Source organism: Lepus europaeus, chromosome 20, assembly GCF_033115175.1.
Source record: "Lepus europaeus isolate LE1 chromosome 20, mLepTim1.pri, whole genome shotgun sequence".
In the NCBI taxonomy this organism is placed as follows: Eukaryota; Metazoa; Chordata; class Mammalia; order Lagomorpha; family Leporidae; genus Lepus; species Lepus europaeus.
In genome coordinates, this window is record NC_084846.1 from 65151677 (window position 1) to 65170574 (window position 18898).

Below are 18898 nucleotides of genomic sequence, written 5' to 3' on the forward strand. Positions count from 1 at the left end.
TAAAAATATTTGTTCGCTTATTTGAAAGGCAGAATGAGAGAGAGAGAGAGAGAGAGAGAGAGAGAGAGGCAGAAACAGAGAGGAGACACTGTTTCATCCCCAAATGGCTACAACAGCCAGGGCTGGCCAGGAGCCAGGAGCTTCACCCGGGTCTCCCACATGGGTACAGGGGCACGAGCACTTAGGCCATCTTCTGCTTTCCCAGGCCACTTAACAGGGAGCAGCCAGAACTCAAGATGGTGCCCATGTGGGGAGCTAGCCCTGCAGACGGTGGCTTTCCCTGCTGTGCCACAGTGTGGGCCCTCACAGTGACTATTTTAAGTATAAAGTTCGTGGTGTTGAGTACATTTGCTTTGCACAGCCATCACCATCCTTCACTCAAAGCTGAAACCCTGTGGCCATCAAGCATCAGCTCCCCGCCCCACCTAGCTCTTGGCAACAGCGGTTCTAGGCTTTCTGTCTGATGGGTGTGGCTGGGGCCGTGTGGAGTGTGTCCTCGTGTGAGTGGCTGACTGCGTGTGTGGCTGGGGCCGTGTGGAGTGTGTCCTCGTGTGAGTGGCTGACTGCGTGTGTGGCTGGGGCCGTGTGGAGTGTGTCCTCGTGTGAGTGGCTGACTGCGTGTGTGGCTGGGGCCGTGTGAGGTGTGTCCTCGTGTGAGTGGCTGGCTGACTGCGTGTGGCTGGGGCCGTGTGGAGTGTGTCCTCGTGTGAGTGGCTGACTGCGTGTGTGGCTGGGGCCGTGTGGAGTGTGTCCTCGTGTGAGTGGCTGACTGCGTGTGTGGCTGGGGCCGTGTGGAGTGTGTCCTCGTGTGAGTGGCTGACTGCGTGTGGCTGGGGCCGTGTGGAGTGTGTCCTCGTGTGAGTGGCTGACTGCGTGTGTGGCTGGGGCCGTGTGGAGTGTGTCCTCGTGTGAGTGGCTGTCTGATGGGTGTGGCTGGGCCGTGTGGAGTGTGTCCTCGTGTGAGTGGCTGACTGCGTGTGTGGCTGGGGCCGTGTGGAGTGTGTCCTCCTGTGAGTGGCTGTCTGATGGGTGTGGCTGGGGCCGTGTGAGGTGTGTCCTCTTGTGAGTGGCTGACTGCGTGTGGCTGGGGCCGTGTGGAGTGTGTCCTCGTGTGAGTGGCTGACTGCGTGTGGCTGGGGCCGTGTGGAGTGTGTCCTCGTGTGAGTGGCTGACTGCGTGTGGCTGGGGCCGTGTGGAGTGTGTCCTCGTGTGAGTGGCTGACTGCGTGTGGCTGGGGCCGTGTGGAGTGTGTCCTCGTGTGAGTGGCTGACTGCGTGTGTGGCTGGGGCCGTGTGGAGTGTGTCCTCCTGTGAGTGGCTGACTGCGTGTGGCTGGGGCCGTGTGGAGTGTGTCCTCGTGTGAGTGGCTGACTGCGTGTGGCTGGGGCCGTGTGGAGTGTGTCCTCGTGTGAGTGGCTGACTGCGTGTGTGGCTGGGGCCGTGTGGAGTGTGTCCTCGTGTGAGTGGCTGACTGCGTGTGTGGCTGGGGCCGTGTGGAGTGTGTCCTCGTGTGAGTGGCTGACTGCGTGTGTGGCTGGGGCCGTGTGGAGTGTGTCCTCGTGTGAGTGGCTGGCTGACTGCGTGTGGCTGGGGCCGTGTGGAGTGTGTCCTCGTGTGAGTGGCTGACTGCGTGTGTGGCTGGGGCCGTGTGGAGTGTGTCCTCGTGTGAGTGGCTGTCTGATGGGTGTGGCTGGGCCGTGTGGAGTGTGTCCTCGTGTGAGTGGCTGACTGCGTGTGTGGCTGGGGCCGTGTGGAGTGTGTCCTCCTGTGAGTGGCTGTCTGATGGGTGTGGCTGGGGCCGTGTGAGGTGTGTCCTCTTGTGAGTGGCTGACTGCGTGTGGCTGGGCCGTGTGAGGTGTGTCCTCGTGTGAGTGGCTGACTGCGTGTGTGGCTGGGGCCGTGTGAGGTGTGTCCTCCTGTGAGTGGCTGGCTGCGTGTGTGGCTGGGGCCGTGTGGAGTGTGTCCTCGTGTGAGTGGCTGACTGCGTGTGTGGCTGGGGCCGTGTGAGGTGTGTCCTCGTGTGAGTGGCTGGCTGCGTGTGTGGCTGGGGCCGTGTGGAGTGTGTCCTCGTGTGAGTGGCTGACTGCGTGTGTGGCTGGGGCCGTGTGGAGTGTGTCCTCTTGTGAGTGGCTGACTGCGTGTTGCAGAAGAGCTGCTTGGTGCATCCGTGTTCCACATGCCAGGATTTCTGAGGTCGGATAATATTTCATTATAAATGTGTTTGTGAATATATGTGGCTCTCTCTACAGATGCACACCTCACATGTTGTTTATCCACTTGTCTGCCTATGGACAGAGGGATTGCTTCCACTTTGAGGTGATTTTGAGTGATGCTGCCATAAACATGGGTGCACGAGCATCGATTCAAGCTCCTGCTTTCCCTTTTTTTGGGTATATAACAGGACTCGGGACTACTGGGTCTGGTTATGTTTTGGCTCTTGGGGCATCACCATGCCACCTTCCACACTGCTGGCACTGTTTTACATCAGCAGTAGCAGTGAACAGAGGTTTCTGTCTCTCCCCACCCTCACTGACACTTTCTCTTCTCTTGTCTAAGGGTGGCCACCCTAGACGCTTCCCTCCCGAAACAGTGCTACAGCACGTGGAGCTGAATTCCGTGGCCTGAGTCCCCCTCCTGCTCATTTGCTCATTGTCCATTTGAGTTCCCTCCTTCGTGGCATTGTTGTGGATCATCTTTGCCCTGGAGTTATGCCTTTGTGTGTGTGTGTTTTGCAGTTATTTTACTGACGCTAACTGGGCATCTGATAGTCCGTGGCCCCGGCCTCAGCCGAGCCCCCCATGGATGTTTGCCTGGTGCTCGCCCGTGCGGCCTCCACTCATGTCCACCTGGAGCCATCGCCCTCCCACGGGGCGGTGCCATCTCTTTAGGACACTGTGTCCCTTTTCCAACTTTACAGGAAAGGGGTCACCCAGTGTTTACCTGACACTCTGCCGTTCTTCTTTCTCTGTGTTCTTTGAGCATACTGCACGTCACTGCTTGTGGAGGTCGAGGCAGTCACTGCCACCATCAGTGGCAGTTTTGTCTCTGTGCTCTGTTGATGTGAACACTTCACCTGGACACACAGGTGATTTTCTCTTTTGGTGTTAGCATTTTGCCTAACGGTTTTATTTCTGAGCATTTGTTTCCTATAGGAAACATTAGTTAATGGTTTTCATGTGTAAGAGCAAATTTAAGGAAAACATGATCATTAGATTCTTACGATGACAAAATGTTTATGAGAATTTGGAATAATTTACACTGAAAAATATCACCCATATCTGTCCTCTTCATCCTAGTTACACCTCTGCCTTGAAAAATTCGTGCTGTGAATTTGGGGAACAGTATGAAAACTCACATGAATATTAGACAGAAAACGTGCAATGAAAGCTAATGCTATGTGAAAATGGGTGGTGCTTTGAATTCAAGAAAAATACCCAGAGGAAGGAAATATTATGTTTTCTGTTGCTGGTGTAAAATATGCTATAGAAATGTAATTTTATTTATCATTCAAATGACATTTTGGAGCTGGAATGTACATGATTGAAAAATCTGCTCAAGTATTTCACTACTAAATAAGTGAGTCCAGGACACAGTAAAACAAATTTGATAAGTGATTGCTTGCATTAACCAATTTTATATTCTGCAAACTCCTCACATAAACCACATGAGGCCTACGTAGATGATTTTATCAACATGTTAGATCAGGATGCTGGGAGACTGTGCTGATGTCTTCCAGCCACAGTGACTTTGAGTCCCTTTCTTTGGGGGGTGGGGTCTACATCAGAGGAATTCAGTTTCTGGAATGGCCGTTTGCAAAGGCTTTCTCCTCTGTCCTCCCTCCAGGAAAACTCTTCTGCTCCTGATCCTGCTCCAGCGGCACCTGCCTGTGGGTGCCCCTTCTCTCTTATCGGGCCGTAAGTCTTCCAAGGGCCAGCCTTCAAATAACTCACTTCTTGCTTCTCTGAGAGATTGATGAAAGCCAAATAAAACATAAAATATATACTTTCTAATCTAGGGCCCCTGGTAGCTCTGTGGAAATGAGTTATGGAGACGGATGCCTGGAGCCACACATTGTCCTTGGGTCCGCTCTGTGGGGAGCGGGAGTCACTTCCCTGTGGAGAGGGGAGCCGTGGGCTGCCGGGGTGCACCGGGTCTGTGATGCTGGGGTCCAGTGCTCTCATTCCCTCGCCAGCCTGACAGTCCATCTGGAGACAGTCTTGCCTCGTCTGTGATTTGGAGGAGGAGCTGAGGTGTGGAGATGTCACCTGCCTCCCCCACCCCAGAGTGGGCCTGACACAGAGCCCTCCCCCGTGTGGCACCTGCCGTGGTGACCACTTTCTTTTCTGAATGGCTCTCTCCAAGATCCGACAGACAGCCGGGCAGCACAGCACTTGAAGTGCACGCAGACACGGTGGCCACACGAACAAGTCTGCTTCCGGGAAACCACCGTGAGGTGGCATCCGAGCGATGCCCAGGTACCCAGCTCTGCCCCTCATCTCTTGCTGCCATGGGTCAGAGACAGGGCCTGGCTCCCAGATGCTGCCACTCTGTGCCACACCTGGCTGCGACGGCACAGAACTCCGCCCAGAACCACAAGTGCTGAGTCCATTCTCACCGTGCACTGGCGTTGCAGACTGAACCGCGTCCCCTCAACGTTAGTATGTTGGATCCAAACCCCAGAGCCACAGTGGGGGACTTTTACACTTGTAATGAAGGTTCAGTGAGGTCATGTGGGTGGGTGCTAGTGTCCTGTGAAAGGGACACAGGACGGGGACAGAGACCCAGGGTTCCTGTGCCGTCGGGAAGGCAGCGTGGGGCTCTGGGAGAGGAAATCGTCTCCACGCCAGGGAGAGAGGCCCCGAGGACCCCAGCCCTGCTGTGACAGCTTGCCCCCAGATTTCCAGCCCCCAGGACCGTGAGAGAATGAGGGCCTGGTGCAGAGACCACCCAGTCCGTGGCACTTTGTGAGGGCAGCCTCTCCTGGTCCCAGAAGACCGAGATGGGGGTGTTTATGAAGAAACAGGTTGGTTTTGGTTAAGGAGTCTGGGGGCTGGGAAGACCACGCCTGGGCCTGGTGGCTGAGCAGGGGGAGGATGGGTGCTTTAGAGCAGCCTGCTCTGCTGATAACTAGCCTGCTCCCCTGGGACCTGCGTTGATCCCTGCATGGCCCAGGCGCCTCCTGGAGCTCCTCCCCCTCTTCACACAGTTACGTTGGCAGCGGCGTTTCAACCTGAATCCTGGCAAGGACAAGCCGTGTCCACGTCACAGTGCAGCCCAGGCGGCTCCTTCCCTTGCTGAACTCACACAGTGCAATGTGGGAGGTTGCAGGGCTGGCCCTGCCCGGCAGCTTGGCTCAGCTCTGCCTGCTTAGACCACTGAGCGGAGGGGGGAGCAGCTGGAGTCCGTGGGCTCCGGCCCAGCTGTGGTGCAGGCCTGGTCCTCTGCAGGCCGTTCCTTCTCTCCCGTGTGGACTCTTCTCCCTCCCTCCATGGTGGCCCAGACTGAACGCGTGCTGTGGGTGGTTACGTATTCCATGGTTTTCTTCCTGTAGAATCAGTGTTTTTAACTCCCAGTGGTCAAGTCTGAGAGTGGATTCTCTCAACACTGCCCAGGGATCTGATCTTGCTGCCCTGGCCAACTTTCCCCTCGCTGTGCCAGGTCAGTTCCAGTGTCCCCTCTGGAGGAGCCCTGACCTGAGCTGTAGAGAGAACAGGAGGCCGTGCCTGAGGGTCTGTGTCTGCCCCCCACCCTGCCATCTGTACCACGCTCCTTCCTGTGTCCGAGACTCTTCCCAGCTCCCAGAGTCCCTGGCACTGTTTTCGGCCTCTCGTTCCACTGGGGAGTCAACACGCTCTCCATGCTTCCTTCAGGACAACCAAGCAGCAGGAGGGAAAGATTTCCTCCACCACTTTCCTTCCCCTCACAGCCACATTCCTTTTTCAAAAGAGCTGCGGAGACGCACTCCGGCTGCAGGTGCTCGCCTCTCTCGTGGGCCATGGTCCCCTCGGAGCAGTCTCGGGAGGTCTCTCCTGGCCTCACTAATGGCCAGCAGGCCACGGGTTCAGAGGGCAGCGTCCTAGAGCTTTGCGAAGTACCCAGCTCCTCCTTGTTGGGCAAAATTCCCTCTCCTTGGACTCTGACATCGCTCTTACGGTCTCCATGGTGAGCTCTCTCTTCCCAGTTCCTCCTCTGCAGGTGAACCTCGCCTGCTCGTATCCCAGGTTGCTCAGCCAGCCCCTAGCCACTCTCCCCAGGGGCCAGAGCTCTCATTCCCCTCCCGTGCTGCCGTGGCTCACCTATCACCCATCAGCTCAGATAGCTGCTGCGGCCCCGACTGCCCTTAGCACCCCGATGCTGGCACCTCTGGCCACGTCCATCTCAACATGCTCAAGCCTGACATATGGTTTTCACCAGAAACCTGTGTTTCTCCCTCCTTTTCCTTAGTCTTCAAAGTTTGCCTCACTCTCTACCTGGTGTGCGAACAGCAGTGTCAGAGCTGTTCTCTCTCCCTCTCCATGGACAGTCATCCCTCTTTGCCATCAACAGATTCTCCATGCTACAGCCCCCGTCTCCTTTTATAAATAAGTATTTGATCATTTACTCTCATTTACAGACACGTGGAGGTTTTCCCGTCTCTGCTCACGCTATGTGGGCACAGTCCTCCTCCTCCTCTGTGCTGCAGCCAAACCTCACCCCTACAGCTTCTTCCCCCAGAGCCTGCACCGCAGCTCTGCCCCCTTCTCTGAGGGTCCCTGCTCAGTCTTCAGTGCCTGGTTCGACCGCCCTTTGCATGGGCAGTGCTCGCCACCTGGCCAGGCCAAGCCAAGTCCTCCTTACCACTTGTCCTGGCCCCTGCTTAGCAGTCCCAGCCCCGAGACAGGTTGCATGACGTTGTTAATTGCCCTTGCTTCCCGTCTGTGCCCACTGCGAGCCCAGGCAGGCAGATCCAGAGCTGTCTGTCTTAATCCTGTCATTGAATGCAATGCCCTTTCACGGTCCTCACGGGACTCACGTTTCTTATCGCGCTGGCTAGAGGGATGAGTGGGTACCCTGTGCTCAGCATGTGGCTCCCCGGGTTTCACCTCCAGAACTCTGGTGTCGGGAGGTCTGGGTGCAGCTCTGATCTTCAGAGGAGTGGATCAAGTGGATCCCCACTGCAGAATGAGTGGCCCCACTGGGTGCGCCAGGACCTGGCGGCTGTGTTCAGGGTACAGTGTTGAGAGAAGGGAACTTGTATTAAAGGAGGTTTAAAAGTCACCCAGGTACTTACTGCAGACAGCATATTCCTAGGCCCAGCTTTCCTGAATTCTGACCCTGAAGACTGAAGCATTTGCATTTTGTAATGAGCACTCCACGTTCAGGGGTTTGGGCGGTGTGTGGGCCCTGCTACAGAAAACACCCTCAGAGCCTTTTCAAGCCTGGGGTTTGCACGAGAGATCACAAACCCATGTAATACTGGGCGATCCTGGCAAGGTGGTTGTCTTCCCCGTGTGAGCAGCTGCCTTGGCTTTCATTTAAGACGCTGTATCCTCTCCGTGGAGACCTGAGACTGCATTTCGATTTTTAGCTCTATGGTTTGTCAGTAGCACCTCGTTTGAAACTCCCCATTTTCTTCTCTGTGACTTCATCCTCTGCATTTCGTCCCTAATTGCTGCTGCTTCTGGTGACGGGAAACAGTCTTGGCAGTGAATAACCTGAAGGGGCCTCAACCCTGCCTCGCTTGTCCCACGTGGGGCCGCCCTCATTCCTGGCCTCTTCGGAGAGCTGTTCCGGATTCCACCGGTGTCTCCTGGGCCTCAGCTCGGTGTCAGTCCCAGCAGGCCGTCTTGTCTTCTTTGTCCACACTTTCTTAAACTTCAAAAGCTGCCTTCCCACCAGCAAGGTAGGGAGGCACCGTGGCTGCTGCCAATCAAAGGTTTGCTTTGCACGTTTGCCAAAACCAGCAGACAGCTAGCAGCAGGCTCCTCTCCAGGAAAGAGTCTGCCAAAATCACATAGAATTGAAATAGACTTGGGCAGGATAAATGCCAGTGCCAGGTGCCAGGAAGTGGCTGCTTCTGTGGGGGCAGTGGGAAGTCAGGAACATGTGTGGAGCTGTGACCCTGGCTGGGGTGCAGATCAGAGCGGCCAAGGCAGCTCCTTGGGTGGCTGCCGAGTGGCTCCCATCCTTGTCTCCCAGATCGGGGGCCACCTTCCTGTGAAACGCTGGCACTGGTGTGCTTCTGTCATCTGAAGTTTAGTCACTGCTTCCCGCATGGTGATGGGCAGCTTTGGTCATCCAGACAGGACCAGCTCTGGGCAGCCTGTACTGACCTGGGCTTCTCAGTCCCTCCCAGCATCCACCTGCTCCCTGGAGCCTGGGGGCGCTGAGCAGAGCATCCCAGCCTGGCTGCACTTTGCTTGTGCCTTGTTCAAGGCACTATGTCTGGAGTGTTTCAGGCTCTGTGCTTCTCAGATCTGGGAATATTTACATGTGCATAGTGAGATATCATGGGGTTAGGACCCAAATGAACACCTGGAATTCATTTGTTTCATATACAAGGACCCTTCAAATTTCCTGAAAACATGGAATGACAAGTTTACTGGGGTACAAAAAGGTTTGAAATCCATGCAGTCTTCTCAAAATCACATTTTCCCTGAATTTTTGATGGACTTTGCAACATGGATTCTAAAAATTTTTGTGCTAAAACAAACATCTTTAAATTCTGTTTTCCAAAAACTTTTGAATCCCTCTGGTATAATTCGTAGCCTAAGTGACTTTATGCAACGTTTTCAGTAATTCTGTGCATGGAGCCAAGTGTCTTGATGTGGAATCCCCTGTGGTGTCATGTTGGCACAAGATGTTTAGGGTCTGGGAGCATTTCAGATTTCACATGGTTGGTTAGGGAGTCTGGCTAAGTCCCGACTCCAGTCTCAAGCTCACTTCCTCCTTCCAGGAACAGGGATGCCTCTGTGAGATGCTATACTGGTCTCTTTTGTTTAAAAATAAAAAGGACTTATTTGAAATGCAGAGTTACAGAGAGAGGTGGAAATCTTCCATCCACTGGTTCATTCCTCAAATAGCTGCAACAGCCAGGGCTGGGCCATGTTAAAGCCAGGAGCCTGGAATTCCATGGAGGTCTCCTACGTGGGTGTCGGGAGACCTTCTTCCACTGCCTCCCCAGGCACATTAGCAGGGAGCTGGATTGGAAGTGGAGCAGCCAGGACTTCAGCCAGTACCTGTTGAGATGTTGGCATTGCAGGAGGCGCCTTAACCCACTGCACCACAATGCCAGCCCCCGTAGTTATCCGAGACCACAGAGCAAGAGCAGGATTTGCCTGGTCACTACTTTGGCTGTGTTTCTTGCACTCTGGGAATCATATGGAAGTGGAGTCACTGTTAGTGGTGTGGAGACTGCTCTCGAGTGAGGCCCAGCAGACGGACTGTTACAGTTGCAAGCGCCATCAAGACTCCAGTGAGACTGGGGAGTGCAAGAGCGGCACTAAGTTTTCTGCATAGAGGAATAATGGACCTAGTAGAAGGTGACATACAATCAGGGATGTTGACTCCCGCGTTTGGCCACGCCCCCTGGAGCCTGTTGAGTATCTCAGGCTGCGCAGTGTGCTGGGGCTGAGGACAAGATGGGCTGTGGTCAGCCGCTTCCATTGCAAGGCCCTCGTTGCCCTGTCTCACGGTTGCTGTCTCTGCACAGACTCCGTCTGCTCTAGAGCTTCCTGCACTACCCTCCCCAGCTGGCAGCCGACACCCTGGTATTTTGCGTCCTGGGCATTGGCAGCCTCCTTGCAGTACCTCCCTGTGACCACTGCACCCGTGCCCTGTTGGCCGGGGAGAGCTGTCGAGGCCGTCACAGTGGATCTGGCCCAAGGCTGGAGCTCCTTGAGAAGTTTACTCCACCAGGTGACCTAAGCCCCCACCCTGGTGGCCACACGAGTGAATGCCCGCTGTTTCACACACCGCCCCCTTGTCCCCAACTTAACTTACTTCACCACCTCTCCTGAACTGGACTTAATTATAAGTAAATGAAAGGCCTCAACTATGTTTATTTATTTGTTTGAAAGATAGAGTTAGAGTCAGAGAGAGGTCTTCCATCCACTGGTTCACTCCCTAGATGGCTGCAATGGCCAGAGCTGTGCTGATCTGAAGCCAGGAGCTTTTTCTGGGTCTTCCATGTGTGTGCAGGGGCCCAAGGACTTGGGCCATCTTCTACTGCTTTCCCAGATCATAGCAGAGAGTTGGATTGGAAGTGGAGCAACTGGGTCTCGAACTGGCGCCCATATGGGATGCCGGCACTGCAGGTGGCGGCTTTACCTACTATGCCACAGAGCTGGCCTCACAACTATGTTATTTTAAAGATCCATTTCAGCTCTAACATTCTGTGATTCAGTGAACAGAGGATTAATATTTATTCACTTATTGGAGAGGGAGAGGTGGGAGTGGTGGGAGGGAGAGAGAGAGAGCAAGAGTGAGAGAACTCTCATCCATTGGTTCAGTCCCCAAATGCCCACAGGAATTTGAAATTCGGTCCAGATGCCCTGTGTGGGTGTCAGGGACCCGATTACTTGAGCCATGACCTGCTCCTCTCAGGGTGGGCGTTGGCAGGAAGCTGGGCTCGGCAGCAGAGCCAGGACTTGATCGAGGCGCTCTGATACGGATGCCGATGCTCCACAGCAGATGTTGAGTGCCCAGCCCAGTGAGGAGAGAATCACACTCCTTCCCTCTCATGAAACTGCTCTTCATCTCCTGAGTAATGTGTAGTTCTTTCAGAATAATTCATTGCAAGATGAATAAAAACTCATTAAAAAAAAAACAAAATTGTGAAGGCAACTAATGTAGTCATAACCTCACCATCAAGCGAAAGTCTTATAAAGGTTGGAAAATACCTTAACTGCTTAATTATTTTTAAAGGTTTGTTTATTTGAAAGGCGGATTTTACAGAGAGGCAAAGGCAGAGAGAGGTCTTCCATCTGCTGGTTCACTCCCCAGTTGGCTGTGTCGATCCAAAGCCAGGAGCTTTACCTGTTACACCACAGCACTGGCCCCAATTGCCTTAATACTTAGTAAAAATTCTTTGTCAAGTTGTATGCAGATCACAGAAACTATTTGATAAGGAGCAACTTAAGGTATATTTATCAAAATATTGATTTTTCCAGTTTAATCTTAGTACTTCTCATAAGTATATTTATTCTGTAGTATATATACATATAATAAATATGTTCCTCTGGTATATAATAAGCATCTTCACATTAGTATATATTTAATGCTTTTTTTTTGACAGGCAGAGTTAGGCAGAGAGAAAGGTCTTCCTTCCATTGGTTCACCCCCAAATGGCTGCTATGACCGGCGCACTGCACCGATCCAAAGCCAGGAGCCAGGTGCTTCTTCCTGGTCTCCCATGCGGATGCAGGGCCCAAGCACTTAGGCCATCCTCCACTGCCTCCCCGGGGCCAAAACAAAGAGCTGGACTAGAAGAGGAGCAACCAGGACAGAATCTGGTGCCCCAACCAGGACTAGAACCTGGGGTACCAGCGCCACAGGCAGAGGATTAGCCAAGTGAGCCATGGTGCTGGCTGTATTTAATGCTTTTATCCTCCCTTATTTTGGTTAATATGTGTTAAGGCTTTGAATTTTTTTTATTATACAATGAACAGATTTCATGTATTTTGTAGACATGATTCTAGGAACATAACAATACTTCCCTCCCTCTTCCTTCCTCCCTTTTTTCCTTTACATTTTTGTGCTAATATACTTTAAATTTACTTTATAATCACAGGCTTAATATTCCACTAAATATAGTGTTTAGCAAGTAGAAAGTAGATTGGGGCTGGCGTTGTGGCACAGTGGGTTAACGCCCTGGCCTGAAGTGCTGGCATCCCATATGGGCGTCAATTCGAGACCCAGCTGCTCCACTTCCTGTCCAGCTCTCTGCTATGGCCCGGGAACATAGTGGAAGATGGCCCAAGTCCTTGGATCCCTGCACCCGTGTGGGAGACCGGGAAGAAGCTCCTGGCTCCTGGCTTGGGATCGGCGCAGCTCTGGCTACTGGGGCCATCTGGGGAGTGAACCAATGGGTAGAAGATTTCCCTCCTTCCCTTCCTACCCCCTCCCCACCTCGCCTCTCTCTGTGTAACTCTGACTTTAAAATAAATAAATAAATAAATCTTTAAAAAAAATAGACTACTGTTCCACAGGCCTATAGACAAGGGCTATAAACCATAATCAAATCATAAGATGTCAGTTTCACTCCTACACATTTAGTTTTTTTTTTTCTTTTTTACATTGTATTAGCTACCACAAATCAGAGACAAACATGCATGTGGTATTTGTCATTTTAGGTCTGGCTCATTTCATTAAGCATAACTGTCTCCAGCTGCATCCATTTTGTTGCAATAGTTTTTTTTTTTTTTATGGCTGGGTGGTACTCGGTCTTGTCTATACACAGAGGAAGTGAAATCAGCATATGACAGAGCTGTGTGTACCCCCAAGTTTGTTTTTTTTTTTTAAAGAGTAAAGGTTTTTTTAGATTTTTTTTTTATTTGACAGGTAGAGTTATAGACAGAGAGAAGGGTCTTCCTTCCATTGGTTCACTCCCCAAATGGCTGCTATGGCCGGCGCGTTGCACTGACCCGAAGCCAGGAGCCAGGTGCTTCTTCCTGGTCTCTCATGCGGGTACAGGGCCCAAGCACTTGGGCCATCCTCCACTGCCTTCCCGGGCCACAGCAGAGAGCTGGACTGGAAGAGGAGCAACCAGGACTAGAACCTGGTGCCCATATGGGATGCCGGTGCCACAGGCAGAGGATTAACCAAGTGAGCCACGGTGCCAGCTCCAAAGAGTAAAGGTTTATTGTCGGGTGGGGGAAGAGAGCATGTGTTTGGGAACAGGTCCTCTTAAACCTTTGCCTGGGCGGGGACAGGCAGGGAAGTAGGAGTAAGTAAATCCCATTAGGGTTGGGGTGGAGCTAACACTGGTGGTTGGGCCATCTGGTCACCTGGCTTTCAGCAATGGCGGCGGTGGGCTAGAGCCTAGGATGGCATCAGGGGCATAGATGGTGACACAGAAAAGACTGTACCATTTTACTAACACTCCCCCCTTTTGCTTGTTATAAAGCAAGTGCTATATGGTCCTAAATCAGCCCCAGAAGTCCAGGAGGGGTGCGGGGACGATGACCTGTCTTTAGAGCTACTTCCTGCTGACTCGGGGCAATGAGTGACTCTCTGCTGGCATGCCTGCCCCCATGTTTAAAGCAGCTTGGTTCACAACAACTAAGTTACGGATCCACCCACATGTCCATCAATTGATGATTGGATGGACAAAATGTGGCATATACAGATCATGAGTTTTTAAAATGTTCATTGTGTTTGGAAGGGAACGAGAAGGAGCAAAGTCTCACATCCACTGCCTCACTCGCCAAATGCCCCCAGGTGAGGGCCGGGAACCAGGGCTCCACACGGGTGGCTGGACTCCCGATGCTTGCACCATCATTTGCTGCCCCACAGTGGGGTGCAGTGTGGCTGGAGGTGGGACTTGATCCCAGGTGCTCAAGGCAGCACGTGCTGTGCTGAGCATCTGCCCCAAAGCTTTTGTGAAACAACTCACGGAGCACAATTCAGCAGAGCCAGGATGACCCACGTTTGCTTCCCGTGGAAGACTGCAGTCTGCCGGCCACCGGCAGTGTGTGTGAGGAGACCCGTTCCTGCGAGCCCGCAGTACTCCAGTGTCAGCATCTTTCATCTTTACGGTACAGAGGAGCTGCAAACCCTCACTCTGCAGCACCGATGCACTGGCTCGCTCGTAGATCCTGGGTGAGCTGCCTGTTTTGCATGCTGGGTGTCCACTTTCCTTTTGAAGTACTCTCTTCACTGACTTGAAAGTATTATCTTCATGATGCTATATTTTAAAATATCTAAGAACATTTGCATGTCCTTGGTAATGTGGACATACATTCTGAGGTTCCTGCAGAACCTTTGATATTTTAAGTTCCTCACGAGGTGTTAACGTTTGAATATGTGCTGTTGCTGGACCAAGAAAAAAATGTTTGGACATTTTCCCCTGAGCGATTTGGTGGTCAGGGTAAATGGGAGTGCATAATTATATATGTAACTAGAGTCCTTGAATATAATTACACTCATAAGTCATATAAGACAATTCATAACAATTTGGTCCAGCATTTTAATTTTGTTAAATTATTCATGCGAACACTTTTATAAGATTAGCCATGAATATTTGATTGGTGGTTGATTCATAACCATAAACTATCTTAGCGTTTTATTTTTTCCTCATTTATGACCAATTAACATATATGGGAAGGTGGAGAAAATTTATTCTTCTTATGTTAGGAACACCTCTCTCCAGAGTTACCGAGGCGCTCCCACCAACATCCGCGGTGCCTGGAGGTCGGTGTTATGCCTGCCCTGGCGGCTTCATCGGTGTGGGATCGTACTCCTCGTTATCGGTTTTACAGCTGAGATGACATTCCGAGAACTCGCTGATTTCCAGGAGTCACGCGGTGTGTGGGCGGGTGAGACTGCACTGGAGTCCTGGTTGGTGTGGGCTGAACTTGCCTCACCCCGCTGTGACTCTCACGTGACCTTTGCTGAGCAGGACCAGTGAGCAACAGCACCCCTGCTCCCATGCCCACTGCCCCACCAGGGAGAGTTTGCCCAGTTCAGTCACAGCATTTTTATTAAAGATTTACTTATTTGAAAGGAAGTTACAGAGAGAGGAAGAGACAGAGATCTTCCATCTGCTGATTGACTCCCCAAATGTCCACAGTGGCCAGAGCTTGTCAGGCCAAAGCCAGGAGCCAGGAACTCCATCCTGGTCTCCCACGTGAGCGGCAGGGCCTTACTGCATGACCTGTCGCTCACTGCTTTCCCAGGTGCATTAGTGAGGATCTGGACTGGAAGTGAAGCAGCCGGGACTTGAGCGGGCCCTCATGCAATGCCGGCATTGCAGGCAGCAGCCCGAGCCATTGTACCACCACACCAGCCCCTGGTCACACAGCTGTGTGCCACTTCTGTTAATAACGGGTGTTTTCAGGGCACCACCATTGGCAGGCAGCTGTGTGTGGTATCTGATGTGACTGACAGCAGATGCTATGTAAGGCCATGTGAGGGTTGTGGCCTGTGGGCGTGGACCTGCCAGGCCCTTCCAGAACCTCTCGAGCCGGAACCGTGGGATGCACCTGCTTTGCCACTAGATGAGCTCCTCACTCAGCTGCCAATGAAGACAGCAGTTTTCTCATTAATTACCTGGCTGGGCAACGGGAAGCATCTGCAGGATGTGGCTGGGCCCACACACGTGCTGCCGGCCTGGCAACCTCGTGATTACCGAATGTGGTTTAATACCACACCTCTTGGCATCAGATCTCTCCATGGCTGACTTAACTGTCATAGGAGAGTTGTATGTGAATCCCCACTGATAATGCATTAAGTTGGTGGGCCCACAGCCCAGCCAGGCATCATCTCTTGGAAGTCATATGTATATGACTGCTGTGGACTGCGAGGATGCTGCTCGAACCCCCACTTCGGTGCCTCTTCTCCCACTCTTCCCCCCCAGTAGCCCAGGGACTGGCTCCGGGGTGCCGGCTCTCAGCTCTGCCCACTTGATTCCCCTTTGCTGGGTGGTGTCCTTACAGTGTCATCTCCACTTTTCTGTCACACTCTCATGAGGACAGAGACCAGAGAGAGCGTGCCATCCACACTGTGGGCTCAGCAGAGGTCTCAGAGCAAAGAGGGAGCCAAACCAGATGAGTGTGTTCATCCCCAGCTGTGCGTCTGCAGCTCTGGGCTCAAAGGGCCACAAATAATCTCTCCTTCAAAATGGCACGGCTTCTTGAAAACTGCGTTTCAGGTTTTGCTTGTTGCTCTTCTGTTAAGCTGGTTCAGTATTTGCAGCAGAGGGTACTTTCACGTAAGACGTTTCGTATTGGACTTTGAGTACTGAAGAGGGGGCCTCTGGGGAGCACCAGTGACGCAGGTGCTTGACAAGCTGTGTTCCTCCGTGCAGATGCGGGTGACGTCACCCTCTGCCTGCCTCTCCCTCCTCCTCCTCCTCACATTGAGCATAACAGCAGCCTTGCTGAAAGCACCTGGCCTAACCTGACGCAGGTGCACGGAGATGTTTGGCGTGTCCTAACCGGGGCGGTGTGGAGAGATGGTTTGGAGGAGTCTGCAGAGCATCGGTAGACCTACGGTGCACACTTCACACTTCTTCCCGACTCTACTTGTCCCTGCTGACAGCTGAGGACCCCCTTCAGATTTGCTGTGTCCTGCAGGGGATGAGGGGCGCTCTGGGCTGAAGGCTCAGTGGTGGCTGTGCAGCCTCCAGGGAGCGTGGAAGGTGTGGGAGGGACAGAGGACACGTGTTGAGGTTATTCCCAGAATCCCGCTGGGCACATAACCTGGGGATTTCCAAGGAAAGACCTCGGTTAAAGACCCCGAGAAAACACAGTGGGAGGAGGGAGGGCCCGGTGCCTGGAGGGTGGCCAGGCAGAGCAGCCTCAGTCAGGGCGTGGGGCCGTAGAACCTCTTTTGTCTTTGCTGTGTGCAATCCTAGCTGACGTCCCAGGCTTCATTCAGCTGCTGATGGTGAACATGAGGCCCCTCTCACTGTCCCCTCTCATCTGCTCAGTGCTTGGGGACAAGACCAGGTGGGACCCATGGCATTCCTCTTCAAGGCCGTGCGCTCTGACCCTGCAGACCAGGGAGACAGAGGCCTGGGCTTGTGCCTCTGATTCCTGTGACCCAGGGAGCAGTGTGTGTGTGTGTGTGTGTGGGGGGGGGGGGTGGTGGCCCACGTGGCGCTCCTCAGGCTGTTGGTTGCCGCAGGCTCGCCTATAGGATAATTGAGGAGGATCTGCAGGACCAACCTCCTGCACCTGACCCAGCCCCTGTGGTCTCTGTCCCTGCAGGTGGCTCGCCTGTGCGGCCCCCACCTGTGCAGGGCCGCCAGCTGCTTGTGGCACAGGTGGCTGCCCTCCTGCAGAAGCGGCTGCGCCACACGCTCCGGGCCTGGAGGGGCACGCTCTCGGACCTGCTGCTGCCTGTGCTGTTCGTGGCCCTGGCCATGGGCCTGTTCATGGTGCGGCCCCTGGCCACCAGCTACCCTCCCCTCAGACTGACGCCTGGCCACTACGCGGGGGCCGAAACCTACTTTTTCAGGTAAGGAACCTCCTCGCCACCCTTCTACCTAAGGATTCCAATGGGACGGATTGTAACAGCGTTACAGACTGCGTGTGTGCCCCAGACTCAGGTGTGGAAATCAAGTCCTCAGCTTCACACACCCAGAGACGGGGTGGGGGGGGGCCTTTGGCAGGCAACTAGGCCGTGGGGTGGGCCCTGACGGACGGGATGAGTGCCCTGCTGGGAGGCGAGCTGGGAGGCGAGCTGGGAGGCAGCTCGCTCCTCCCTTGTGGGCTGCTGTGCCTGTGCCTGGGGCCCCGAGAGAGGAAGGTGCTGTTGGCCTCCCAGGAGGGGCCCTCGCCTGGAGCCCGATCACAGGGCTGTGATCTCGGCCTCCCACCCAGAGCTGTGAGCTTGTGTTGTGTCTAAGCTCTTCGGTTTACGGGACTTCCCTATGGCAGTCCGAGCAGGCTGCAGAAACCGCCAGCAGCTTTCATGGTTCTCAAAGTCGCAGATAAAAATGCCCAGTAATTGTGCTTTGCTGATTTCTGAGGTCTGGGTTCACAAGGAGACCTCTGAGCAGGTGCTGGGGCTGAGGAGGTGGCCTGGCCTCCGATCCCCACGTCACCAGCTCCTCCCCGTGACAGCCAGGGGCCCCTGGGGGAAGGGGACACGAAGCCATCAGTGGCATCTGAAGGGCCCAGCACCACCTGCCCTTAGCAGGAAAGAGGGGCCAGGTACATGTAGAGTTTGGGGTTTTTAGCAGGTGTGTGAGCTGTGTGTCTTACGGCACCATCCACAGCTGCCTTGGAGACAGCGGCCCCTCCCTGCACACACCCCTGTGCCGAGAAAACCTGAGGCCGAGTGGGATCCAGACCAGAGGTGTCCCTGTGCCGGCGCCCGGCGGGATCGGCAGCCCAGAAATTCAGAACACATGGGTGTTGTCTCCGAGCTTTCTGGGTTCCACATCACAAGTTACTTGGGGACCTAAAGGAGGACTCCCAGCAACCTGATTTCCTTGGCCCCAGTTCCGTCAGCTCCCTTTGGATTCTGCCATACCTCGCTGTCAGGGGCCCTGTCCTGTGCCAGGCCCAGCCTTGGGTGGGGCTGTAATGATTGGCAGTTGGGATGGGAGGGTGGAGCCAGGGACTCATGACACTGGCTGAGGATTCTCCCAGTGGTGTGGACAGCAAGGGGGCAGCGTCAGCTCTGCTTTTGTCAAATCTGTGCTTCGATTCTAGTAATGAGCGTGGTTAGCTAGTCTACGTGCTTGCGAATATTTCTGCAAGTGTTACAGTGATGTGTGATTTGGGACCAGGTTTAAACAAATCCGGGGACAGAGAGAAAATCGGTATAAACTGCTGGGCTTCTCCCTGGGTTCCTATTGTCTTACCTCCCTGCGGGTCCTCAAGTGCCAAGCCCAGCAGTAGCTCTGCTTTTGCAGCTGCACCGTGTCCCAAGCCCCTGCTTCCCACTGGCGAAGCCCACTTTGGGGGCCACAGAGTTTATTAACCCGCTCATTCTTACGAACTGTCTAAAATGCACATGCCAAGTGTGTGAGACGTCCACTATGATTTTTTTTCTCCCAAATGCTCAGATTTTTGTGAAAGAGCTGTAACTTTTGAGTTTTTTATTTCTAAAGTATACGTTTAACATATACATTTTTTTGACAGAGGGAGATTGATTCAACTCCCATCCGTTTGTCATGCCCCAAATACCATCTGGGACTGGGCCAGGCCAAAGCCGGGAGTTGGGAACTCCCTCCAGGTGACCCTCAT

The 18898-nt window shown here is 53.5% G+C and overlaps 1 protein-coding gene across 1 annotated transcript in view; it reads left to right on the top strand.

Moving 5' to 3' along the window:
* The window catches only part of ABCA13 (ATP binding cassette subfamily A member 13), a 329120-nt gene that overhangs the window by 172259 nt on the left and 137963 nt on the right, over positions 1-18898 (top strand). Inside the window, 1 exon segment of the mRNA XM_062178561.1 lies at positions 16910-17159. Within this exon segment, the coding sequence (XP_062034545.1) occupies positions 16910-17159 (250 nt within the window).